At 39.6% G+C, this 20,251-nt stretch overlaps 1 protein-coding gene across 2 annotated transcripts; it reads right to left on the minus strand.

The window, feature by feature from the left end:
- Window positions 1-9,969: 9,969 nt before the first annotated feature.
- On the minus strand, window positions 9,970-19,598 carry gsto2 (glutathione S-transferase omega 2). 2 transcript variants are annotated; one of them, XM_012966444.3, is made up of 7 exons: window positions 19,501-19,598; window positions 19,334-19,411; window positions 16,326-16,434; window positions 14,934-15,156; window positions 14,262-14,363; window positions 12,210-12,316; window positions 9,970-10,228 (listed from the first exon to the last, which is right to left on the minus strand). In XM_012966444.3, the coding sequence occupies exons 2-7, from the start codon at window positions 19,362-19,364 to the stop codon at window positions 10,075-10,077; spliced, it is 726 nt and encodes a 241-aa protein (XP_012821898.2). In that variant the 5' UTR covers window positions 19,365-19,411; window positions 19,501-19,598; the 3' UTR covers window positions 9,970-10,074. The 2 variants fall into 2 exon arrangements, with proteins under 2 accessions (XP_012821898.2, NP_001005086.1); NM_001005086.2 differs by lacking the exon at window positions 19,501-19,598 and having other exon boundaries at window positions 9,971-10,228; window positions 19,334-19,435.
- Window positions 19,599-20,251: the final 653 nt, after the last annotated feature.

Consider the following 20,251-nt stretch of genomic DNA (forward strand, 5'->3'; position numbering starts at 1 on the left):
CATGTGTGTTTGCCCCGCCTCTTCCCCTCCCTACACCACCCACCCACTGTTGTAATGTGAGATTCCCCTTTACAAAAGGGCTGTTGTGAGGGGGCCATTCTGGGATCCCATATGTTTGCCTCATTCCCTTAATACAATAACCATTCCTAAGTGACCATTGCTCTAATGTGCTGTTCACTAGTTCCTTTGTGTCACTAATCGGTGTTATTAGTGAGCTGTAACAGGAGCCAGGAATGATTGTGCAGTTTGGTCAAATACTGACTGAGATGTATGAAACCAATGCAGGATGACTAGCAGAAATGTATCATTATTATATACCAGTCCCACAGGATTCCTTAGATCACAACACTGTCTAGGAAAAAATTCTCTAAAGGAGAACTAAACCCTAAAAATGAATATGGCTAGAAATGTGATATTATATATAGTAAACTGGCTGCACTAGGCAAAAGTTTCAGCATCTATGTAGTGGCAAAGATATAAGTCACAGGAGATCCCCATCTTGGATTCTGTTAGGACTGTCTGTGACACTGCACATGCTCAGTGGGCTCTGGGCAGCTGTTGGGAAGCTAAGCTTAGGGGTCTTGCAAATTATCAAGCAGAAAATGAGGTTGGCCTGTCATTAAGCTGATGCTACAGGGCTGATTATTAAATGCTAATGCTAATTGCACTGGTTTCAAAGCTGCAATGTAATGTAAATTTGAATGAATTACTAATCAGCCCTTTATTGTGACATGTGACATATTCTATATATACAGTATATTGTGATATTAATATTATATATATACAGTATATTGTGACACTTATATTCTATATATACAGTATATTGTGAGTCGGTCCCTAAGCTCAGTAAGTGACAGCAGCACAGAGCATGGGCAGTGAATAAGCAGAAAAGAAGATGGGGGGCTACTGGAGCATCTTTAGAGCCACAGATCTTCCCTGCTAAAGGGCTGTGGTTGCCTTGAGCTGGTACAGAAGCCCAAAACATAATGTACAACATTTCTAGCCTACTTCTTAAGTTAAGCTCTAGTTCTCCTTTAAAATGAAAAGACTAAACCCAAGATGGTGTTGTCATTTTTCCAGGGAACGGACCACATAGGATTTGTTCCGGTATTGGTAGCAAGCTGCCAGCCCTGGAGAATGGCTAAGGTTTAGGTGCATAGGTGGATGGCTATGTGTGTGTCTGGGGTGGCTGGTACATTATTTTGTAGTCCGTCACACAGTCCCTGAAACACATATGGTACAGCACTGCTTCCCCTTGGCCTCTACCGTAGTGATCCCCAACCAGTGCCTCATGTGGCTCCAAGCTATACCAGACATGACCCAGGAGGACAGGGAGGCAGCAACAAAGAATAGTTACAACTTCCTAATTTCCACTAGGGATAGACTCATTCAATATAAAATCCTAAACCAAATCTATATCACACCCATCAGGCTCTTCAAAATGGGGAGAAAGATGTACGACTCCTGCCCCTGATGTGGGCAGACAATCTCAAACATCTTTCATATGATCTGGGTCTGCTCACCAATAGCCAACTTTTGACAAAATATTATAAAAATTCTGGTAACCCAAAATCTGCCTCTTGGGCATTTTGCATAATATTATCCCCACCGATTCTGCCTGTAACTGATATCAGTTCCTAGCAGTCCACATGCGGCTACCAAATAGCCAATCTCATCCCCAAAATACTTTTTTCATGCTTACATGGTTCACCAACACCTTTTACTTTTAAGTGTGGCTCATGAGTAAAAAGGGGTGGAGATCCCTGCTCTGCAGAGCATGACTGTTTCCTGGTGCCCCCATAGTACAGCAAATTTGGGGAACATATGCAAAGTGTAACTAACCATAATTTGGTTGGAACCTGTGCGCCACAGACAGATGGACATTCAATAACCACTGGTGGGTTGTGGTTTTGCCAAGTCTACATTACAGTGCCTTGCATAATTATTCAGACAATCACCATAGATTATGAGCTAACCTAACATTAGCACCTACTGCAAACATCTTGGTCATGCTGGCTGCGAGTAGAGCTTTACAAACTGCTAAGTCATGCTGAAATCAACCAGTTAAAAGAGGCTGAAATCTGCCTCACAACAGCCAAGCCAAAGCCAAACCCTCAAAGTCATGTAACACTGTTGAACGCAACAGATTTATATAGCTGAATCAGTCAATATTTTTCTTTTTTTTGATAATGAATATGCTCCTCTTGCGTTGGTGTATACATTCCTGTCCCTAGTCTCCAACAATCTAGTAGCACTGGATATTATATCTGGAATTGTATTGTCAAGAAATACTATTCATTTTTCAGAGTTGTGTGATTTTATGTTGATCATTACATTACGTGAACTTTGTTTTATACTTTGATATTCAGTTTGTGTGGTAGATGGCACATTTGTGGGCATTTCAGTGGAGGAAGAATATTAGTCCAGTGCAAGCAAACTTAGCACACAGTTCTGTTCTTCCTACTTTGTTGCAACCGTTAACCCTTTCCTGTTTCAGCACAATAGTGCTTTGAGCACAGAGCATGGTCCATACTGACTGCCCAACATCAATGTCCAACCTCCTTACTGATCCTGTGGCTGAATAGAAGCAGATCCCTCCAACAATGATTCAACATCTAGTAGTATTCCTTCCCAGAAAATACAAGACTTTTACAACTGCACACAGATGGCCAAATTCATATAACACCCTTGGTTGGTCAGATGGTTTTTATTATGTATGCGGGCTTTAATTATTTTATTTTAAATGTATTATTTGATTTACAATTTCCCACATACAAGGAACTTTCTCAAACATACACCCAACACCAAGTTGAACTGAAAAAGCCGCTCGCATAAGTGGTAAAACATTTTCAAGAAAACTCAAAAGGTCCATTTACTTTAGACGTAATATTACTAGATACTGTATATTATGGCCTGGATGAATAAGATATAGACATACACCCAACACCACATTCCACTCTATCAATATCAACAACTCAGACATAGATTTGAGGCACAATTGTCACGACTTCAACCAGCAATACATACAACACCCCTGGAAGATCCTCTACATTCACCTGATAACTGATTTATTTCCCCAACTTTTTACATAATAGACAAATGGCTCCAGGTAATACCAGACAAGACCCACGAGGACTGGGAGGAAGCAACATAGAATTGTTACAATTTGCTAATTTCCACTAGGGATAGACTCGTTCAATATAAAATCCCAAACCAGATGTATATCCCACCCATCAGACTCTTCAAAATGGGGAGAAAGATGTATGACTCCTGTTCCTGATGTGGGCAGGCAATCTCAAACTTCTTTCATATGATCTGGTCCTGCTCACCAATGGCCAACTTTTGGCAACATATCATTAAAATTCTGGTAAATGACCTTGAGTTCCCCCACATAACATCACCCAAAATCTGCCTCTTCTGCATTTTGGACAATATTATCTCCACCAATTCCGCCCATAACCGTTATCAATTCCTGTTTTTCTATGCTAAAAAGGACTTTTCGATGCATTGGATGGAAGCAGCCCTACCTAGTGTTTTTTTATGGCAACAATGGGTTAACAAAACAATCATTCAGTTGCAAGAAATTATAAAAAGCCATTATTTGTACGCAGGGAGGGGCCAGATTTATAATCACTCAAGTCTTTCAGCTTGAGCGGCAATAGAAAACACACAAAAAGAAAGGTCTAGAAGTAAATCGAATGACTCACCCCTGGCTGAAAGAGGCCCAGGTGCCCCACCCTGAGCCTTAAGCTAAAGGAATGGATTCAACCGTATAGATGTAGAACAGGCACTTGATAAGCAATCTTCCGAAACAGGCACGGAAAAACCAAATAGATTTTATTTATGTTCAAAGAGGGGTAACCTTATGTGTTTTGTGTTATACACAATCTTAGTCTAAAGGTGGCCATACACGAGCAGATCCGCTCGCTTGGCGCCAAGCGAGCGGATCTTCCCCCGATATCCCCACCTACGGGTGGGCGATATCGGGGAGCATTTAGGTAAAAAAAAAAATAATCCGATCGTTAGGCCCTGGGGCCAAACGATCGGATTATGTGGGCGGCAACGAGCCGATGCGGTCCCCGATCCGACCGGATTTTCTAACCTGGCCGATCGAGATCTGGCCAATTTCAGGCCAGATATCGGTCGGCCAGGCCGCTCTGCTCTCCCCATACACGGGCCGATTAGCTGCCGAATCGGTCCAAGGGACCGATATCAGCAGCTATAGTCGGCCCGTGTATGGGGACATTTAGGCTGGCCATACAAACTCAGCACAGAGTATTTAGAGGGGATTGCACCAACCATGATTTAAGTTGGTTCCACAAATCAAATGTGTCAGTAGAAAACACCAATCAGGTAACATTATTGATAATAAAGTATTATTATTGATTATTATTGATAACAAAAGTTTTTTGTGCTAAAATTTGACTTTTTCAGTCAAAAAACACAAATTTTGCTTAATTTATTATGCGACACAACCACAAAGTATGAATGTAAAAAAAAAAAACCGACATCTAAAAGCAGTCAAAGACATGTAGAAGTGAATGGGCGTTATACTGGGCAAAATTCAAGGTTTTCGCTTTTTTGCGTCCAAGTTTTATCATAGGCGGACTTTTTTGTTTGGGAGGCTAAAGATGGGCCATACAGAGACTGACCTACAGGTTTTCGTTTTTTTGCGTCCAAGTTTTATCATAGTCGGACTTTTTTGTTTGGGAGGCTAAAGATGGGCCATACAGAGACTGACCTACAGCTAATGTGAGACTTAATATGATGTAGACATTGATATTCTGAGACAATTTGCAATTGGTCCTCTTTTATTTTTAATGGTTTTTCAGTTATTAGCTTTTTGTTCAGCAGCTCTCCACTTGGTAGTTCAGCAGTTATCTGGTTGCTAGGGTCTTATTTACCCTAGCAACCAGGTAGTGGTTTAAACAAGAGATGGGACTATGAATAGTTAAGGGGCCTGCATGGAAAAATAAAACTGTAGCCTCACAGAGCAACTTTTTGGCTGCTGTGGTCAGTGACCCTCATTTGAAACCTGGAAAGAGGCAGAAGAGACAGGCAAATTATTCAAAAACGATAAAAACATTACTTAGGAAGACCAATTGCAAAGATGCTAGGAATAGGCCATTCTATAACATACTAAAAGTTAACTTAAAAGTGAACCTTCCCTTTAGATGTGTTAAGCTAGTTTTATAGAGAGAAAGGCAGTGGGTACTGACATCCCAGGCACATTACCCTAATCTAGTTTAACATAACCTCAGTGTGCTGCTAAAAGCAATACCCTGTGCCACACCTCTCACAACTCTGGTCATACCCATTCCCACACCCTGTGTCTCAAACCTTTGTCCTTGTAGATTGTAAGCTCTTTTGGGCAGGGCTCTCTTCACCTCTTGTATCGGTTATTGGTTGCTTTATATGTTACTCTGTATGTCCAATGTATGAACCCCACTTATTGTACAGCGCTGCGGGATATGTTGGCGCTTTATAAATAAATGTTAATAATAATAATAATTATATACAGTGAGATGCAGTCTGTATTTACAAAACCAGCACATTATACGCAGTGAGAAGCAGTGGGTATAGATGGCAGATATTCAGGCCCTGGCACTATAACACTGGCACTGATACATTGGCTCCACTGTAACTAGAAATTAACAAAACAATGACAAAAGTAAAAAAAAAAAAAAAAATAGAAAGTGCAAAAAACAACAACAACAAATATATAACAGCACAATGAGCTTTTTCAGGGGGAAAGAGTTAACTTACCATCCATGAGTTAGGATAGGGGATAGGGATATTATAGATGTCAGGTGACAAAAAACAATTTAATTTCAGCTAGTGATTCAGCCTTTAGAACATATACAGTATAGTGCCTGTGGGATGAAATCTGCAGCAAAAGTTCAAAGTTGGTTCTCAGGTAAAGTTACAGCTGCAGATTCTTCTTTTCAGTCTTCATTTCTGCGCTGCCTTCAGTTTGTAAGATCTCCTAAGCTGTCTGCATCTGTGCCTTGATTGGTCAATTTTACTGTCTGTCAAGAAAGCTGTGCTCTGATTGGAGAATCCAAGGAAGATCCAATCAGAGCACAACTGTTTAGAGCAGAGACAGGACAGTGGATTCCAAGGACAGTGCAGAAACAGAGCCAGGTTTTTTTTTAGTTTTTTTTAAGGTGCCAAAGCAGGTTTGGGGAGGCTTAGCCTCCCCTAGCCTTATTGAAAATCCGCCTATGGTATGGATCATGCTGGGGTTTCTATAATGTTTCTCAGTCATAGATTTTCTGGAGACAAAATGACATCCCTTTTGCAGTACAACATCTAATATTGGACTGGCTATATTATTTTTAATGATGTGTGGGTGTTATCCCAACTTTGATTGACAGATGCTATATTTATCAACAGTGTTGCCCAATTGGTGAATATATATATATATATATATATATATATATATATATATATATTTAGCTTTATGTAGAAAAATGATCCTCTCTTTTATAAAATATGGCAAGTAAAGTGATCTTGGACCACCATGAAAAATGGTCCTGCGCACAATGGAATTTCATTCTATCACATTTAATTCATTTAGAATGGAATGCAGCAACTTCTCACCCAAGAGGAGTTCATAGAAACGTTGGCCCTCTGCTCACTGCAGCCTGTTAATCTATCTGACCAATCACATTTAGTACTCCATACGGGAATGACCAAATGCAACAAAACAGGCACCTAGGGGTGTTGAGCTTTAATCTTCCATCCATCTACCCCAAATCATAGTCCTGCCCATCTGACCAGTGACATGTCTCCATTCCATACTATCAGAGAACTTCTCAACAACATCCTGTGTAAAAAGACAAAACATGTATTTACTGTATGGGTTTTCATAGGTACTGAACTGTTGTCATCTGTTTCCACCCTGTTTGCCCCGTTTAGTAATATAAAACTACTCTGCGGTACATTGTGGCAAAGGACAAATATGTACCAAGCAGTTGTTAACATTTTATACCTTCAATCTGCTATTCACTTACCCCCAAATCACAGGCCTTCCCATCTGACCAATGATATGGCACTATTCCTATGTATAACTATACAAATACCTAGGTCTTTTCAAGGATGATGCTTGTCTTATATGGTCCATTTTCCTGCCATGCTTGGTACAGGCCTGGCTACCTATTTAACCAATGACATTGCAGCATTCAATAACACTGAAGAAACTGCTCAGCGGTGTGTTTCGAGCAAACACAAAACGTACCACAGTTTTAGTATGTACAGAATTATTAAGCACAGGTTTATTATAAACAGATTTCTCTAGCATTTGAACAACATGGCTGCACATTCATATCCAAGCCTGCCTACATTTTCGTCTGCTTGTGGTTTCCTTGTGTTTTTATTATTTTTAAATCCTTATTAAAGCAAAAAAAATAAATAAAGCAAATTAAGGGATATTAGCTAAGAATAAAAAGAAGGGAACTGCATCCTCAGTTGTTTAACACTGGATTGTATGTTCTTTCAAAAACATTTATACTTTGTTGAGAATGGTAAGGAGAAAAGTGATGAGGTACCTGAAATACCAGTTGTATCAGAGAAAATTGCAGGTCTTTTTAGGACAGGTATATTATGTTTTGAAGTGTTGCCTATGGTTACATGTTTATAATAACATTATAATAGCACTCTTTCAACCACTATCCAGATGGAAATTTCTCGAGTCAATAAGTTTTTCCAGTTTTCTTAGGTAAAATTAAGTACCTCGGCTTAAATTTGGATCGGCTTATACTCGAGTATATACGGTACTAATTTTTATATCAAACACTGCTCATGATGATTACTTATTTACTCTTTGAAATTAAGAATTCAGATGTCAGAACTGATATTGTAGATGATGATCTTCACTGTGTAAGTATATTACATCTTTTGAATTTTTATCTGATATATGAAGCAGGTATTCTATAACTGAATGGGCAAAAGGGATCCAAAAGAGAAGAAGATTCAAGTCTTTTAAAAAATTCTCCAAGCTAATACAGATACATTGCCCTTTGCGCTGGAGCCCAGAAATCTGTACTATAAAGGTAGTTAGATATCAAAACTTGCATATGAAAAGCAGGTTTGGGTCAGCAGTAAATGGACTTGGATGAATTTGTGTTTGCAAATAATTTTACAACAGGTTGTTTATAATATGCACATTTTGTCTTTTTATTACTGAAATTGAGAAAATATTAAAAAGTTAGAAAATAAAAAAGCAAACAGTGAGGAATAAAAAGTATAAATAAAGTATAAATAAAAAAAGATCAAGTAGCGAGGAGGAAGACAGTGATGAATCCAATAGTAGCAAATTATCTGTTATTGTAAATAAGACACATGACATAATAGGCAAAGATGAGGTGAAATCGCTTTAGGACAGCACTGCCCGAGGGGCCACAGACCTACTTCAAAATACCTCCTTCTGTAAAAGCATACAGTCCCAATCACCACCTCTATTGGGTTTGGGGGCAAAATCAATCAATATAAATTTCAAAGTAGGAAAGCTATGACTTTCATTAAAAAAAGTGCTGACGTTTGGGTAAATCAGTTTTCCGTGTTTATGGGTGAGTAAAGAGGCAACAAACATAATTATTCCTTGTCTGTTTCCAACCTCCATATATTTAATGTGACCATACAAAGGTTAAATCGATGATGATCCAGTCATTTGGTATGGAAACTGGACATTGTGCAATTTGGACATTTAAATGGAAGGCCAATAGGCTGGTCAGTTACATTTAACAAATAGGTAAAAGATCACCTGCTTATTTCTGTATTTTTATTTTTCAGAAGTAGATAAGAGAGTCCTTGAATTAGTTCCAAGGGAGAAAAACTCTTTCCTTTGCCTCATTTCAGACTCAGCACCATCTTTGTTTGGCAATGGACTATTGCAGCAGGGATGACTTCACAGTCATATATTAAAAAGTCTGCCTTTCCACTAAAGAAAGCTGTGTAAGTTATATATCAACATTTTTATGTGTCCCAACATTTCCAAGTGCTATTATTCACCACTAGGTTTAATAATGTTATGTTAATTAGTGTTTGGCCTGTTGCACCCAACACTTTCCAGCACTTTATCAGAGGTTTATGTATAATGAGAGGTGGATATTTAAAGCAACACAGTGCAGGTGTGGGACCCATAATCCCAAAACCCGTTATCCAGACTCCATTTTAAGGACATTATTACATTTTTTTTTTTTAATATTTCCTTTTTCTCTGTAATAATAAATATATTGTACTTGATCCTAAGATATTAATCCTTATTGATAGCAAAAAATCCTAGTGGGTTTATTTAATGTTTAAATGATTTTTTAGTAAACTTAAGGTATGGAGATCCAAATTAAGTGAAGATCTCATATCCGGAAAACTCCAGGTTCTGAGTATTCTGGATAACAGGTCCCATACCTGTACAGCAAAACGTTCTCCCAACTGGGTCCAGTGCCCCAGTTGATGCCAGATGATTCTCCATTGATCTACTGCTGTTGATCTACATCAGTAGATGTTGATCTACTGTACATCTTGGCTTCACACAATAAAAGCCAAATGCATTAAACCTACAAGAAATTCATTATAGAATAATATCGACAAGTAAATATGGCATGGTAGTCTCAGTAACTATAATATGAAGTAGTGCTAGTAGGGATGATTTCCACTAGACAATCCTTTTGCATCTGTAGTCAAATGTGGGGTTCCTGCATTGGAGCTCTAAGACAAGGAGTCTTTTGGAAGGTTAACAGTATCTGTTAGAATCACTCATTTATATTGTTGACTTCAGGTTTCTGGTGTTTTATCCAATATTTGGGATTATGAAGAGAGCTTCTACCACTGATTAATATTTCCTGCAATTTTGCCCACTTCTTGTTAAACAGTACACTGGATAAGGGGTTTAATGGATTAACATCAATAAACTAGGCCCCCTCAAAAGTAATGACAAGTCTGCATTAAAGAAAAAAAGTACACGTATAACAGCAGGCTGAAAGGCACCTTTATTGGGTTTTAAAAAAATAGTTACAGCAAAGTGCAAAAGAATTTCCCAGTCAGCAACAAGGTACTGTATATTACAAGAAAGTGTTAGAGACCATAATCACAGGCTTCCACATCATTCTGGCTGTATAGCTTGAAAAAGCCTAACAGGAGATCTGGTTCAATATATGTGGCCTTGACTGCTGGATCCTGCAGCATCTGTTGATACCACTTATCAATGTGTGGGGTTTTATTCAAACAACTGTGGAATGGAAACAGAAATAAAAGGAAGATTAATTCACATAGAAAGGCTTAGAATCCGATCCCTGGACATAGGGCTCCTAGAGCAAGTGCTCCCTCTGCCCTACTACCCACTCTCCAATTCTTTTAATTCTTCCCCTTAAATTTGGAACAGTAGATGCAAAATGTTATCCAATATCTTCTCCAGGATTGGGTCCTGTAGGAGTACCCCCCAATATTTACAGATACTAACTGTATTTTATATACATCCCACCCATAAGTCGTGCAAAATCTTAATCTACTTTTGGATCCCTTGCCCTGTTTGATATATCAGGTACAGTCCATTACTACGACCTAATACTCCACTCCTTTGGAGATAAAACTTTCCATCAAAACAACAATAATTGGAATGTAGTAAAAAAAAATTGGAATTTAATAAAAAATATATACTAACTCCAAAATGAACTAAATCGGAGCCTCTGGAAACCTATTAGCTCTTGTGATCCAATGCCATATAGAATATATATAGCCTATGTTATGTTGTATAGAAAAACACAGGGCATTTACAGCCATCTATAAGATGGCTTCCAACACAAATCTGCTAGCTAGTTAATACACATTGGTATCTCTTAAATAAGATGGGAGCTGCAACTGCAGGGGCATGAGTATTTTATCTACATATTGTGAAAAACCTTCATTTTATGCACCAACGCCCACTACGATGGGGCATTATTTCACATCCACTAGAGGCTTCTGTACCTTCGGGAACACATGAAAAATAGGTATAACGAGATTGGTACAGTTCATAAACCATACTCCCTTTGGTCAATACTGTCTACAGTGAATGCCAATAACAATAATTCACTCAGCTGTTTCTGAAACTCGTGGTGTCTGACAATTATCACTTATCAGTCTCCTCATCCATAAACGGTCTCATTATTTCAGACTTATAAGCTGAAGCATCCCATACCATTGCAGGGCCCCTTTTATCCTCCATATTCACTACCACCCTTTTGTTTTCACTTAGTGATCTCAATGCCCTGTATTCCCCTGCTGTAAGCAGTACCTCCACTATCCAAATCATAACGTTTTTTAAACATAGTTTCTATGTCATGTTAGACCAATCTTTGGAACAGGTCAATTTGAGTCAAATCAATTTGAAGTACATTTATCCTGAAAAATCAAAAGAATAAACCTGACAAAATTTTACTTGCGTAACAGAGGTCATTGTTACCATCCTCAGTTTTATCCTGAGGTGTAACTGTACTCTCCCTTTAAATTTGTCTAACCATACACTAAGGGGCGTATTTATTATGCTGTGTAAAACTAATTCGCCAAAAAAACGGAGTAAAAAGCTGTGTAAAATAAATGGTAAAGATCGCCATCTGAACGCCGGATATTACACCGTTATTTTCCATGAGTTCCGGTGGAAGAGAAAACGCGTAAAACAATTACGCCGTTTTTACGCCATTTTTACACGGCGAAGCCTGGCGATGTGTGGCGAATTTTCTCGCAGTTTTTTACACAGCATAATAAATATGCCCCTTAGCATCAAATCTAATCTTTACACATAAGTTTAACCCAAAACCTTAACTATAAAGAACACAACTAATATTGGACAAAACATTACATTTGAGCCAATCTGTCACATAAAGGTGGAGAAGCCTGGCTACCCCATACTGCCCTATTTCTTATATACTGAACCCATTTCCATCCCTCTGTGGAAGGTAAGAGGGTGAGACCTAGGCAGGCTTATGCTCTGCAGAATACTGAACCCATTTCCTTCCCTCTGTGGAAGATAAGAAGGTGAGAGCTAGGCAGGCTTATGCTCTGCAGATTACTGTTTAACACATTTTGGCACATTGGTAAGGGCATAACCTGCTGTTTAAAAGTTAGGTTTAAGTCACACCTTTTAGGGGTGGCTACTTAAAGGAAGGAGCTCACCATCCTTATGGTATAAATGCCCCTGTATTATGTCTGCATTTATAAATGATTTCACTTACTCCTTTGAATCGAAAATGATGAGCCGTTCAAACCATGGCCAGATCATGTAGTCAACCATAGAAACATCACTTCCACCAAAGAAAAGGCCGTTTTGTTTAGCCAGGATCTGAGAATGGGGGAAAATGCATTAGTATCAAAGTCTACCCTAAAGGAATCTGAGACTCTAAAGGGATAAAACACCAATCAAGATCACTGTTTAAATAAACTGCAATGGTTTTCTCATAACTAGCAAACAAAGAAGGCTGTTTGATGAACTCAGAAGCCAACATACCAAATGCAACAAATCACTGATTCTTTCCAACAACCTTGTGTGTCAATTTTTCCCAGCCCTGTGATTTATAAACTCTGCCGAGCAGGGCGTCAGTTTCATTTAATAACTCTAGTTTGCAATTTATCATACTTTACATCCTGTTTGACGTAATATTATTGTAATGTGCTACAGAAATGATAAAGGTAGTAATGTGTGATGCCACTAGGAGAATGACACTATACTTTTGTCACATTTTATGCCAACCACTAATGCTCACAGCCCCTGGGAAATGTTTGTGTGAAGGGGTGCCACTGACTAAATAGGGCCAAGAGGGAGATGCTTGGCTCTTCACTGTGGCTGCTCACAGCTGTGATTTTAAGTGTCGCCATTCTGTGGGTCATGCTAGTAAAAAAAAACAAAAATCTCAAGGGTTCATGAATCTGCTACAGGAAACAAACAATGTCCCATTAGAATTATACTGCTGTTTTAGAGCTACAGCTGCCAGCCAACACCAGTTTATATCCTTTTCATACATAAAAATCTACTGAAAACCAATTACTGGATTGATTTGTCTCACATTACAGTCCTCGCTCCCTTTCTTCAATACAAAAGTCAGAGCCTACCTTCTGGGGCACTAGAACATCTTTTGTCTGGTCCAGTACCGTCACTTAAAGGAGAAGGAAAAGCTAAGTCACTTGGGGGTGCCAAAATGTTAGGCACCCCCAAGTGACTTAGATCGCCTACCTTGTACCCTGGGCTGGTGCCCCTGTTAGGAGAAAAAAGCACCAGCCCAGGGTACTTGTAGTGAGCGCTTCCTTTTTCTTCTGCCGGTGAAATCTGTTGGCCGGCGCATGCGCAGTAGAGTAAAAAGCCGAATTTCTTGTTTAAAGGAACAGTAACACTAAAAAATGAAAGAGCTTTAAAGTAATAAAAATATAATGCACTGTTGCCCTGCACTGGTAAAACTGGTGTGTTTGCTACAGTAACACTACTATAATTTATATAATAAGCTGCTGTGTAGCCACGGGGGCAGCCATTCAAGCTGGAAAAAAGGAGAAAAGGCACAGGTTACATAGCAGATAACAGATAAGTTCTGTAGAATACAATAGTGTTTTATCTGTTATCTGCTATGTGCCTGTGCCTTTTCTCCTTTGAATGGCTGCCTCCATGGCTACACAGCAGCTTATTTATATAAACTATAGTAGACTTTCTGAAGTAAACACACAACTTTTACCAGTGCAGGGCAGCAGCACATTATATTTTAGTTACTTTTATACACTTTCATTTTTTGGTGTTACTGTTCCTTTAAGTTCGGCTTTTCACTCTACTGCGCATGTGCGCGCAAGCGAATAGGAAGTAGGAAGCGCTCGCTGCTACCCCGGGCTGGTGCTGTTCTCTTCGTACAGGGGTAAAAGGTAAGCGATCTAAGTCACTTGGGGGTGCCTAACATTTTGGCACCCCCAAGTGACTTAGCCTTTCCTTCTCCTTTAAGGGCCAATGCCCAAATCTGTGTACACTTTTCCCTACAATTTGTGTCTGTATGTTATTCACTTACTTAGACTGTAAGCTCTATGGGCAGGGACCTCCTTCCTACTGTGCCTTTTAGCACGTGGTATGTTACCACTGTATATTTATACCTATGTATTACTATGATTGTTATTTATTATTATTATGCTTCTCCTCCCATTTTCTACACACTAACACTAAAATTGTACAGCCCTGCAAATTCATATAGTGCTTTATAAATTAGGTTATACATGCATACATACAAATTGTTACTGCAGTGTAACAATAGTATTACCTCATCAAGTTTAACCAACTTCTCCTGGACCTCTGCTTTCACACCCGATACATCTTCATTATTTTTCTTGGCTAACAATATTTTATAGAACAATGTTGAGATCTGAAACAAAAGGGACATTATAATATTTATCAGACACACAATTACTATGGGTAATTGATTTAGCCAAATGTGGAATTTATTAGTACAAAAAACTCTAACTCTATCCTGCTTTCAGGGTTAGGGTTGTTTAGCTGTGTCTTGGGAATCACTATCATGATATTTATGTGCTACATGCCTCATCTTGGCTAAACTCAAGAATCAGGTGTTACACTTTTCCAACCAGTCCTTGCTGCTCTTACTCCACTACCAAAACAGAGACCCACTACTTCTCCTGCCTCTCTTTATACAAAGATATTGCAAAAAATCCTGGTATCTACTCAAAGATTGATTTAAAGCTCTACTGATATGTTCCTATGAAAATCCACAAGAACGTATCAGTATTACTATAGAGTTGCAGAACCAAAATATTTCTGCCCAAAAGTCCCCTAAAGCTGCACTTCAACCCAGTGGTACCTGCTCAGCAGGAATGGGACAAATAGCAGAAGGATTGACTTCTGCCACATTGGGCTGGGTGCAGCAAGATCCTTCTACTGGCTAATTACAAATAAAAACAGACTTTAATAAAAATACCTTGGAAAAATGTTCCACTATCATCTTTTGTTGGGCTTTCTGGAAGGGGTCTACAGGGGTCAACTTCTTCCCAGGGTAAACCTCATCCAGATAATCACAAACGATTGGAGATTCATAGATCACCTGACCACTGCTAGTCTCCAAAGATGGAACAAGGCCAAATGGGCTCTTCTCAATGAACCAGTCTGGTTTGTTCTTCAAATTGATGTTTATTACTTCATGCCTTAAAAAAAATATTATAATCCTGTTAGTATATTCTACACTAACATAACATATGCATACATATCTCAAGACAAATGTTTAAAAGGTCAATAGCCTGCTATTACTAATTTGGCATCTACCGATGCTGTATAGGTGTTTGGCTCCTGTTTACTCCACAGCTATCATCCAAATTATGACATTCTTTGTCCCTAAGGAATTCATCCCAAAAGTTGATATATAGTGCCCCCTGAAAGCTTACTACACAAGAAAGTACCATGAGACACACTTGTACTTGAAATTCAATGAAAGCATTTGCTCACCAAAGAAGGCAGGCAATGCATAGGAGGTTAAAGGAGAAGGAAACTCATTCTGGCATTTTACTGCAAATAGATTTGCCAATAGATGTGCCACCTAGAACAATATATTTATTCTGCAGAAACCATTACCAGCTTTAGAAGCTTTCTCTGTTTGCTCAAGATAGCAGCTGCCATTTTAAGTGGCTTCCTTCCTGCATTCTCTAGCCATTATAGTTGAGATCACACATTCTTAAGGGAGGGAGTTCTTAGCATTCTGGTGGGAGGGGGGGGGAACAGGAGAGAGGAAAGAGCTGCGCAGACTCTGGCCCCAAGAATTAAGGATGTTTCTGAGAGACGAAGTCAGACACTGGAACATCAGGTTTACAAAAAAAGAGACAAGAAATCCTGTGTTTCTTTTGATAGAGGATTCAGTGCAGCATTACTGTAAGTGCTTATGGCTGTATTTACATAGACCTTTCTGATAAAGCTTACTTAGTTTTTACCTTTACTTCTTTTTTAAGCCCAAGGGCACTGCGCCACAATACAAAAGAGCACACTAGGATTGGTCCGATTTTTAATCCCATCAAAGTATGATAGCTAATATTGTGTATTGTTACATCATTCATCTAAAATTAGAATTTAAAGATGTATCCCTAAATGACTTAAGCAGATTTAGTAAATATAGCAAGCAGGCTGTACCAGGGAAAGCTTTTTGCCAGAAGGCAAGAAAACACAGAAATAGGCAGGATGCCAGCCAAAACATTTAAAAAAAGAACAAAATCACCCAATGTAATACACCTTGTATTTAGTGTACATTACAAAAAAAAAAATGATATTTAGTAGAAGATGCCCAGATTGTGACCTCAATAGAGATGACAGGCTTTCACGTGCTTACTTGATTCCTTTGGCAGCCAAAACAAGCCTTGCCCTCTGAGCATATGGGCAGAATCTCATGCTGTACACACGAATTGTTTCTTCAGAGACTGGGCCCGGAGCTGGGCTGCCTAAAAAACAAATGTAAGTGATAGAAAGAGAATACAGGAACAAAGGGGCAGGCAGAAGCCTGCATCGCTAGCCTACTGCCATAGTAACCATAGGCCTGACTCTAACCATACAGTAGATTAACAGATTAGAACATACTTGCTTTCAGATATTTCAGAGGTAACAGTCAACACCTGGCAAACCGGTTACCTTTTGTGTCAGGCATCTTACATACAGAGAATATTAAGTCATTCTGGCTTCACTATAATAATATAATATTTTCAGGGCCAACCTTCAGGTTAACTTTTAGTATGTTATAGAATGGCCTATTCTTAGCAAGTTTTCAATTGGTCTAATATTTTTTTTTTATAGTTTTTGAATTATTTGCCTTCCTCTTCTTACTCATTCCAGCTTTCAAATGGGACCACTGCACACCCAGCAGCCAGAAAACTATTGCTCTGTGAGGCTACACATTTATTGTTACTTTTTATAAATTATCTTTCTATTCAGACCCTCTGCTATTCATAACCCAGTCTTTTTTTTTTTTTTAAACCACTGCCTGGTTGCTAGGTTATATTGGACCCTAGCCACCAGATAGCTGCTGAACAAAAAGCTAAATAATCCAAAAACGGCAAATAATGAAAAATGAAGACCAATTGCGAATTGTCTCAGATTATTACTCCCTACATCATACTCGAAGTTCATTTAAAGGTGAACTGCCCTTATAAAGCTTCCAACTCCTAATGGAGCAAGATCAGGAGGGATCCTCACTGGAGGATTATATTATATTTTAATGCAGCTAAGAACTGGGAAATGGGAAAATGTTTTTCTTATAGCACTGTTGCTTTAAGAATACATCCTGATGTTGCTGAACTACAGCTCCCAGAATGCCTTAACCTGTTAGTATTATAGCAATTATTAATGAATGTGTGGTTGAGAAATAGCACCAGTAAATAAAGTACTCTGTATATAAAAAGCACAAGTCACAGACATATTTGCCCTTTTACACAGAGTAAAGGTGCTATGTTTTTTTTGTTCACTTGTATTTCCAGTCTGTGGCTGCTGTTATGTAAAACTTCAACCATTCCTGTCAAAAATGCCCTCTGTCGAGTCAGGCTGGGGGTGGAGCTTAGTGGCTGAATTGCAAACAGGAAGAGCATGGCTATTGCACTAGCAGACTGTACCGCTGAGTTAAACATGCTAGGGAGGGTTAGATAATGAAAAGCTCAAAGTTTTCCCACAGTAACCAGTCAGATGTTTGCTTTCCAACAGTTAACCAGTAACTGCCAATGTATTACATAACATAATTATGTTTATGTGCGCTCTCCTCTTTTACTACGTTTTTTGAATGCACTGCCTGACCTACGGGAGGTCTCAGAGGATTGATGCACAGGGGTCCGCTACTTTGGTAGAGCACTGGAATTTCTTAAAACTATTGTTTATAAACTGGATGGGGGCCGTCTGTTCAATACTTTAACCTCCAGGTTTGAGGTAGAGCCCTTAATAAATTACATAGAGGTGGTTACTGGAAAACTTTGGCAAGAGCTGCAGCCATGAAGATGAAGGTGGCGATGTCGCCAAGCGAGCGGATCTTTACCCGATATCCCCACCTACGGGTGGGCGATATCGGGTAGGAAGTTGCTTTAAAAAAAAAATAATCTGATCGTTTGGCCCTGGGGCCAAACGATCGGATTACAGTTGCGGCCATGGGGCAGTCGGTTCGGGGACCGCATCAACGAGCTGATGCGGTCCCCGATCCGACTGGATTTTCTAACCTGGCCGATCAATATCTGGCCAATTTCAGGCCAGATATCGGTCGGCCAGGCCGCTCGTTTCTGCCCATACACGGGCCGATTAGCTGCATTCATGAGGAACAGTGGATATCATTAGGTTTGCAGGCAGGGAGGAGTATCATTAACTACTAAATTGCCCTCACCCAGACTAATTGACAGCAAAGTGCTGCCCATTTCCAAAGCATTCCCTGCACCACCAACCTGCCTATGCACCAAGCTTCAACAGACACAGGCGATGCCTGGGAACAGGGTAGAACATGGCAGCCTTCCCATACTATAATGTAACCCACGTCAGCGCACTTTATGCATAGTTGGCTTTATCATGCTTTGAAAATACACATTTATATTATTATATTTGATAAGGAAGGTAACAAAGCATTGAAGATTTGCTGAATAGAATAACCCAGTGGTTGTCAGACTTTCTTGGTTCAAGCCCCTCAGAGGACCAGTCTTTGTTCAGTGCCCCCTTGGTACGTGAGAAAGTTACAGAGTTAGAAGAAGCCATAGTTCCAATAGCAAATGAATGCTTCTCCCAAACCTCACCCTTACTGACTTTCTAGCTGGCATGAACCATATAGTCAATATCCCCAATTCTCAATCAATCAGTCTTCAACAGTTTTGATGCCACTATAAACCTGTAGCAGTAAATGGAATATGTACCAGTTTGGTACTTAAGGACCTGCCCGCCAACCATTGTACATTACAAAGCTTATTACCTTCCTCTTGGTGCCAATAAGTAACCCACCTAATTAGACTGTAAGCTCTACAGGCAGAGACCTCCTTCCTGCTGTTCCTATTAACAAGGTCCATAGTTTTGTTACCTTGTGCTCGTTTTCCATTGCAACGTTCCCCTCTATACAGTACTATACTTGTATTGCCCCACTGACTAAAGCTGCGCACACAGTAGCGCTAAAAGTATAATAGTAGTACATATTGCTGTAAGGAGGCGCAGCCGGGGCAGGGGGCGGGGCAGAGAAATGGCAGCAAAACCCAAGCTGTGACTCCAGCTGCCCTTCTACAGAGACAGTGTCATTGCACCGGCGCTATGGCGATTTAAGTAAAGGGAAAGCGATAGAAGCACAACGTGTATCAGGGCACGGTTGGGCGCTATTGTAAAACAGCTCATTACCTTTGGCCAAACTCTTCTCCGATCCGGTCATTTCAGCAGCCTGACAGTACGAGCAGATACACAGAAGGTACAACCACCCTGCAGGGAAAGGGAAACAAAGCTGTTTAATCGGCCAATGTGGCCCTCACTCGCCACACACTGCCTATGCACGTCGCCGTCCGACTTACTTGCGATTGGCTCGACTGACTGCGAACTGATCCTTCCAAGGACGTCTATATGCCTGTGTGCCCCGCCCCCTTCTCTCCCACTCCCATAGCTTATAATAAACCGGGGATGCGCCCAGACATCCCGAACCTTTATTTAACGCTACTCAGATAACCGGGATTGTGCTAAAGTACAAATCCAACTTCTGTTACTCTTTTTAAATGGTGATACTGGTTCCCTTACACACAGGGCAGGGCTGTGTAACTTTAAAGTGTAGACTAGGGAGAGGAACATAATGTATATATAATGCTATAGAAAAGCTATTGGGTGTCACAGAGGGGTTCTTTGTAGCTGTATAGATACCCAAACAGAAGGTCAGTGCTTTAGCAGGTTGCCAAACAGCAACTGATTCTGTGTAGCTTACTGCTTAATGTTAGCAGGGGATACATTTTGCATAAGTGGAATCCAGCTGGCTGTAGTTGAGCCTATCCAAAGTCAAGAAAGCACAATTATTATTTGTATAATTATTCTTTAGTTGAACACAGCGCTTTGCAGCCAGCCATTGTACAACATTCACATCAGTCCCTTCAACTTCATCAGGAGAAAGTTAAGCCACTTGTGTGTTTTTGGGTGCTGGAGGTATCCTCAGGCTAGCAACACTATATTCAGAGAGAGACAGAGAAATAAAGATAGATAGATATATCATTATTTAAATATCAGTGTTATAATATATACCTATCACAGTGAAATTATTATATACTCTATACATTCCCA

Source organism: Xenopus tropicalis, chromosome 7 (genome assembly GCF_000004195.4).
Source record: "Xenopus tropicalis strain Nigerian chromosome 7, UCB_Xtro_10.0, whole genome shotgun sequence".
Lineage (NCBI taxonomy): Eukaryota > Metazoa > Chordata > Amphibia > Anura > Pipidae > Xenopus > Xenopus tropicalis.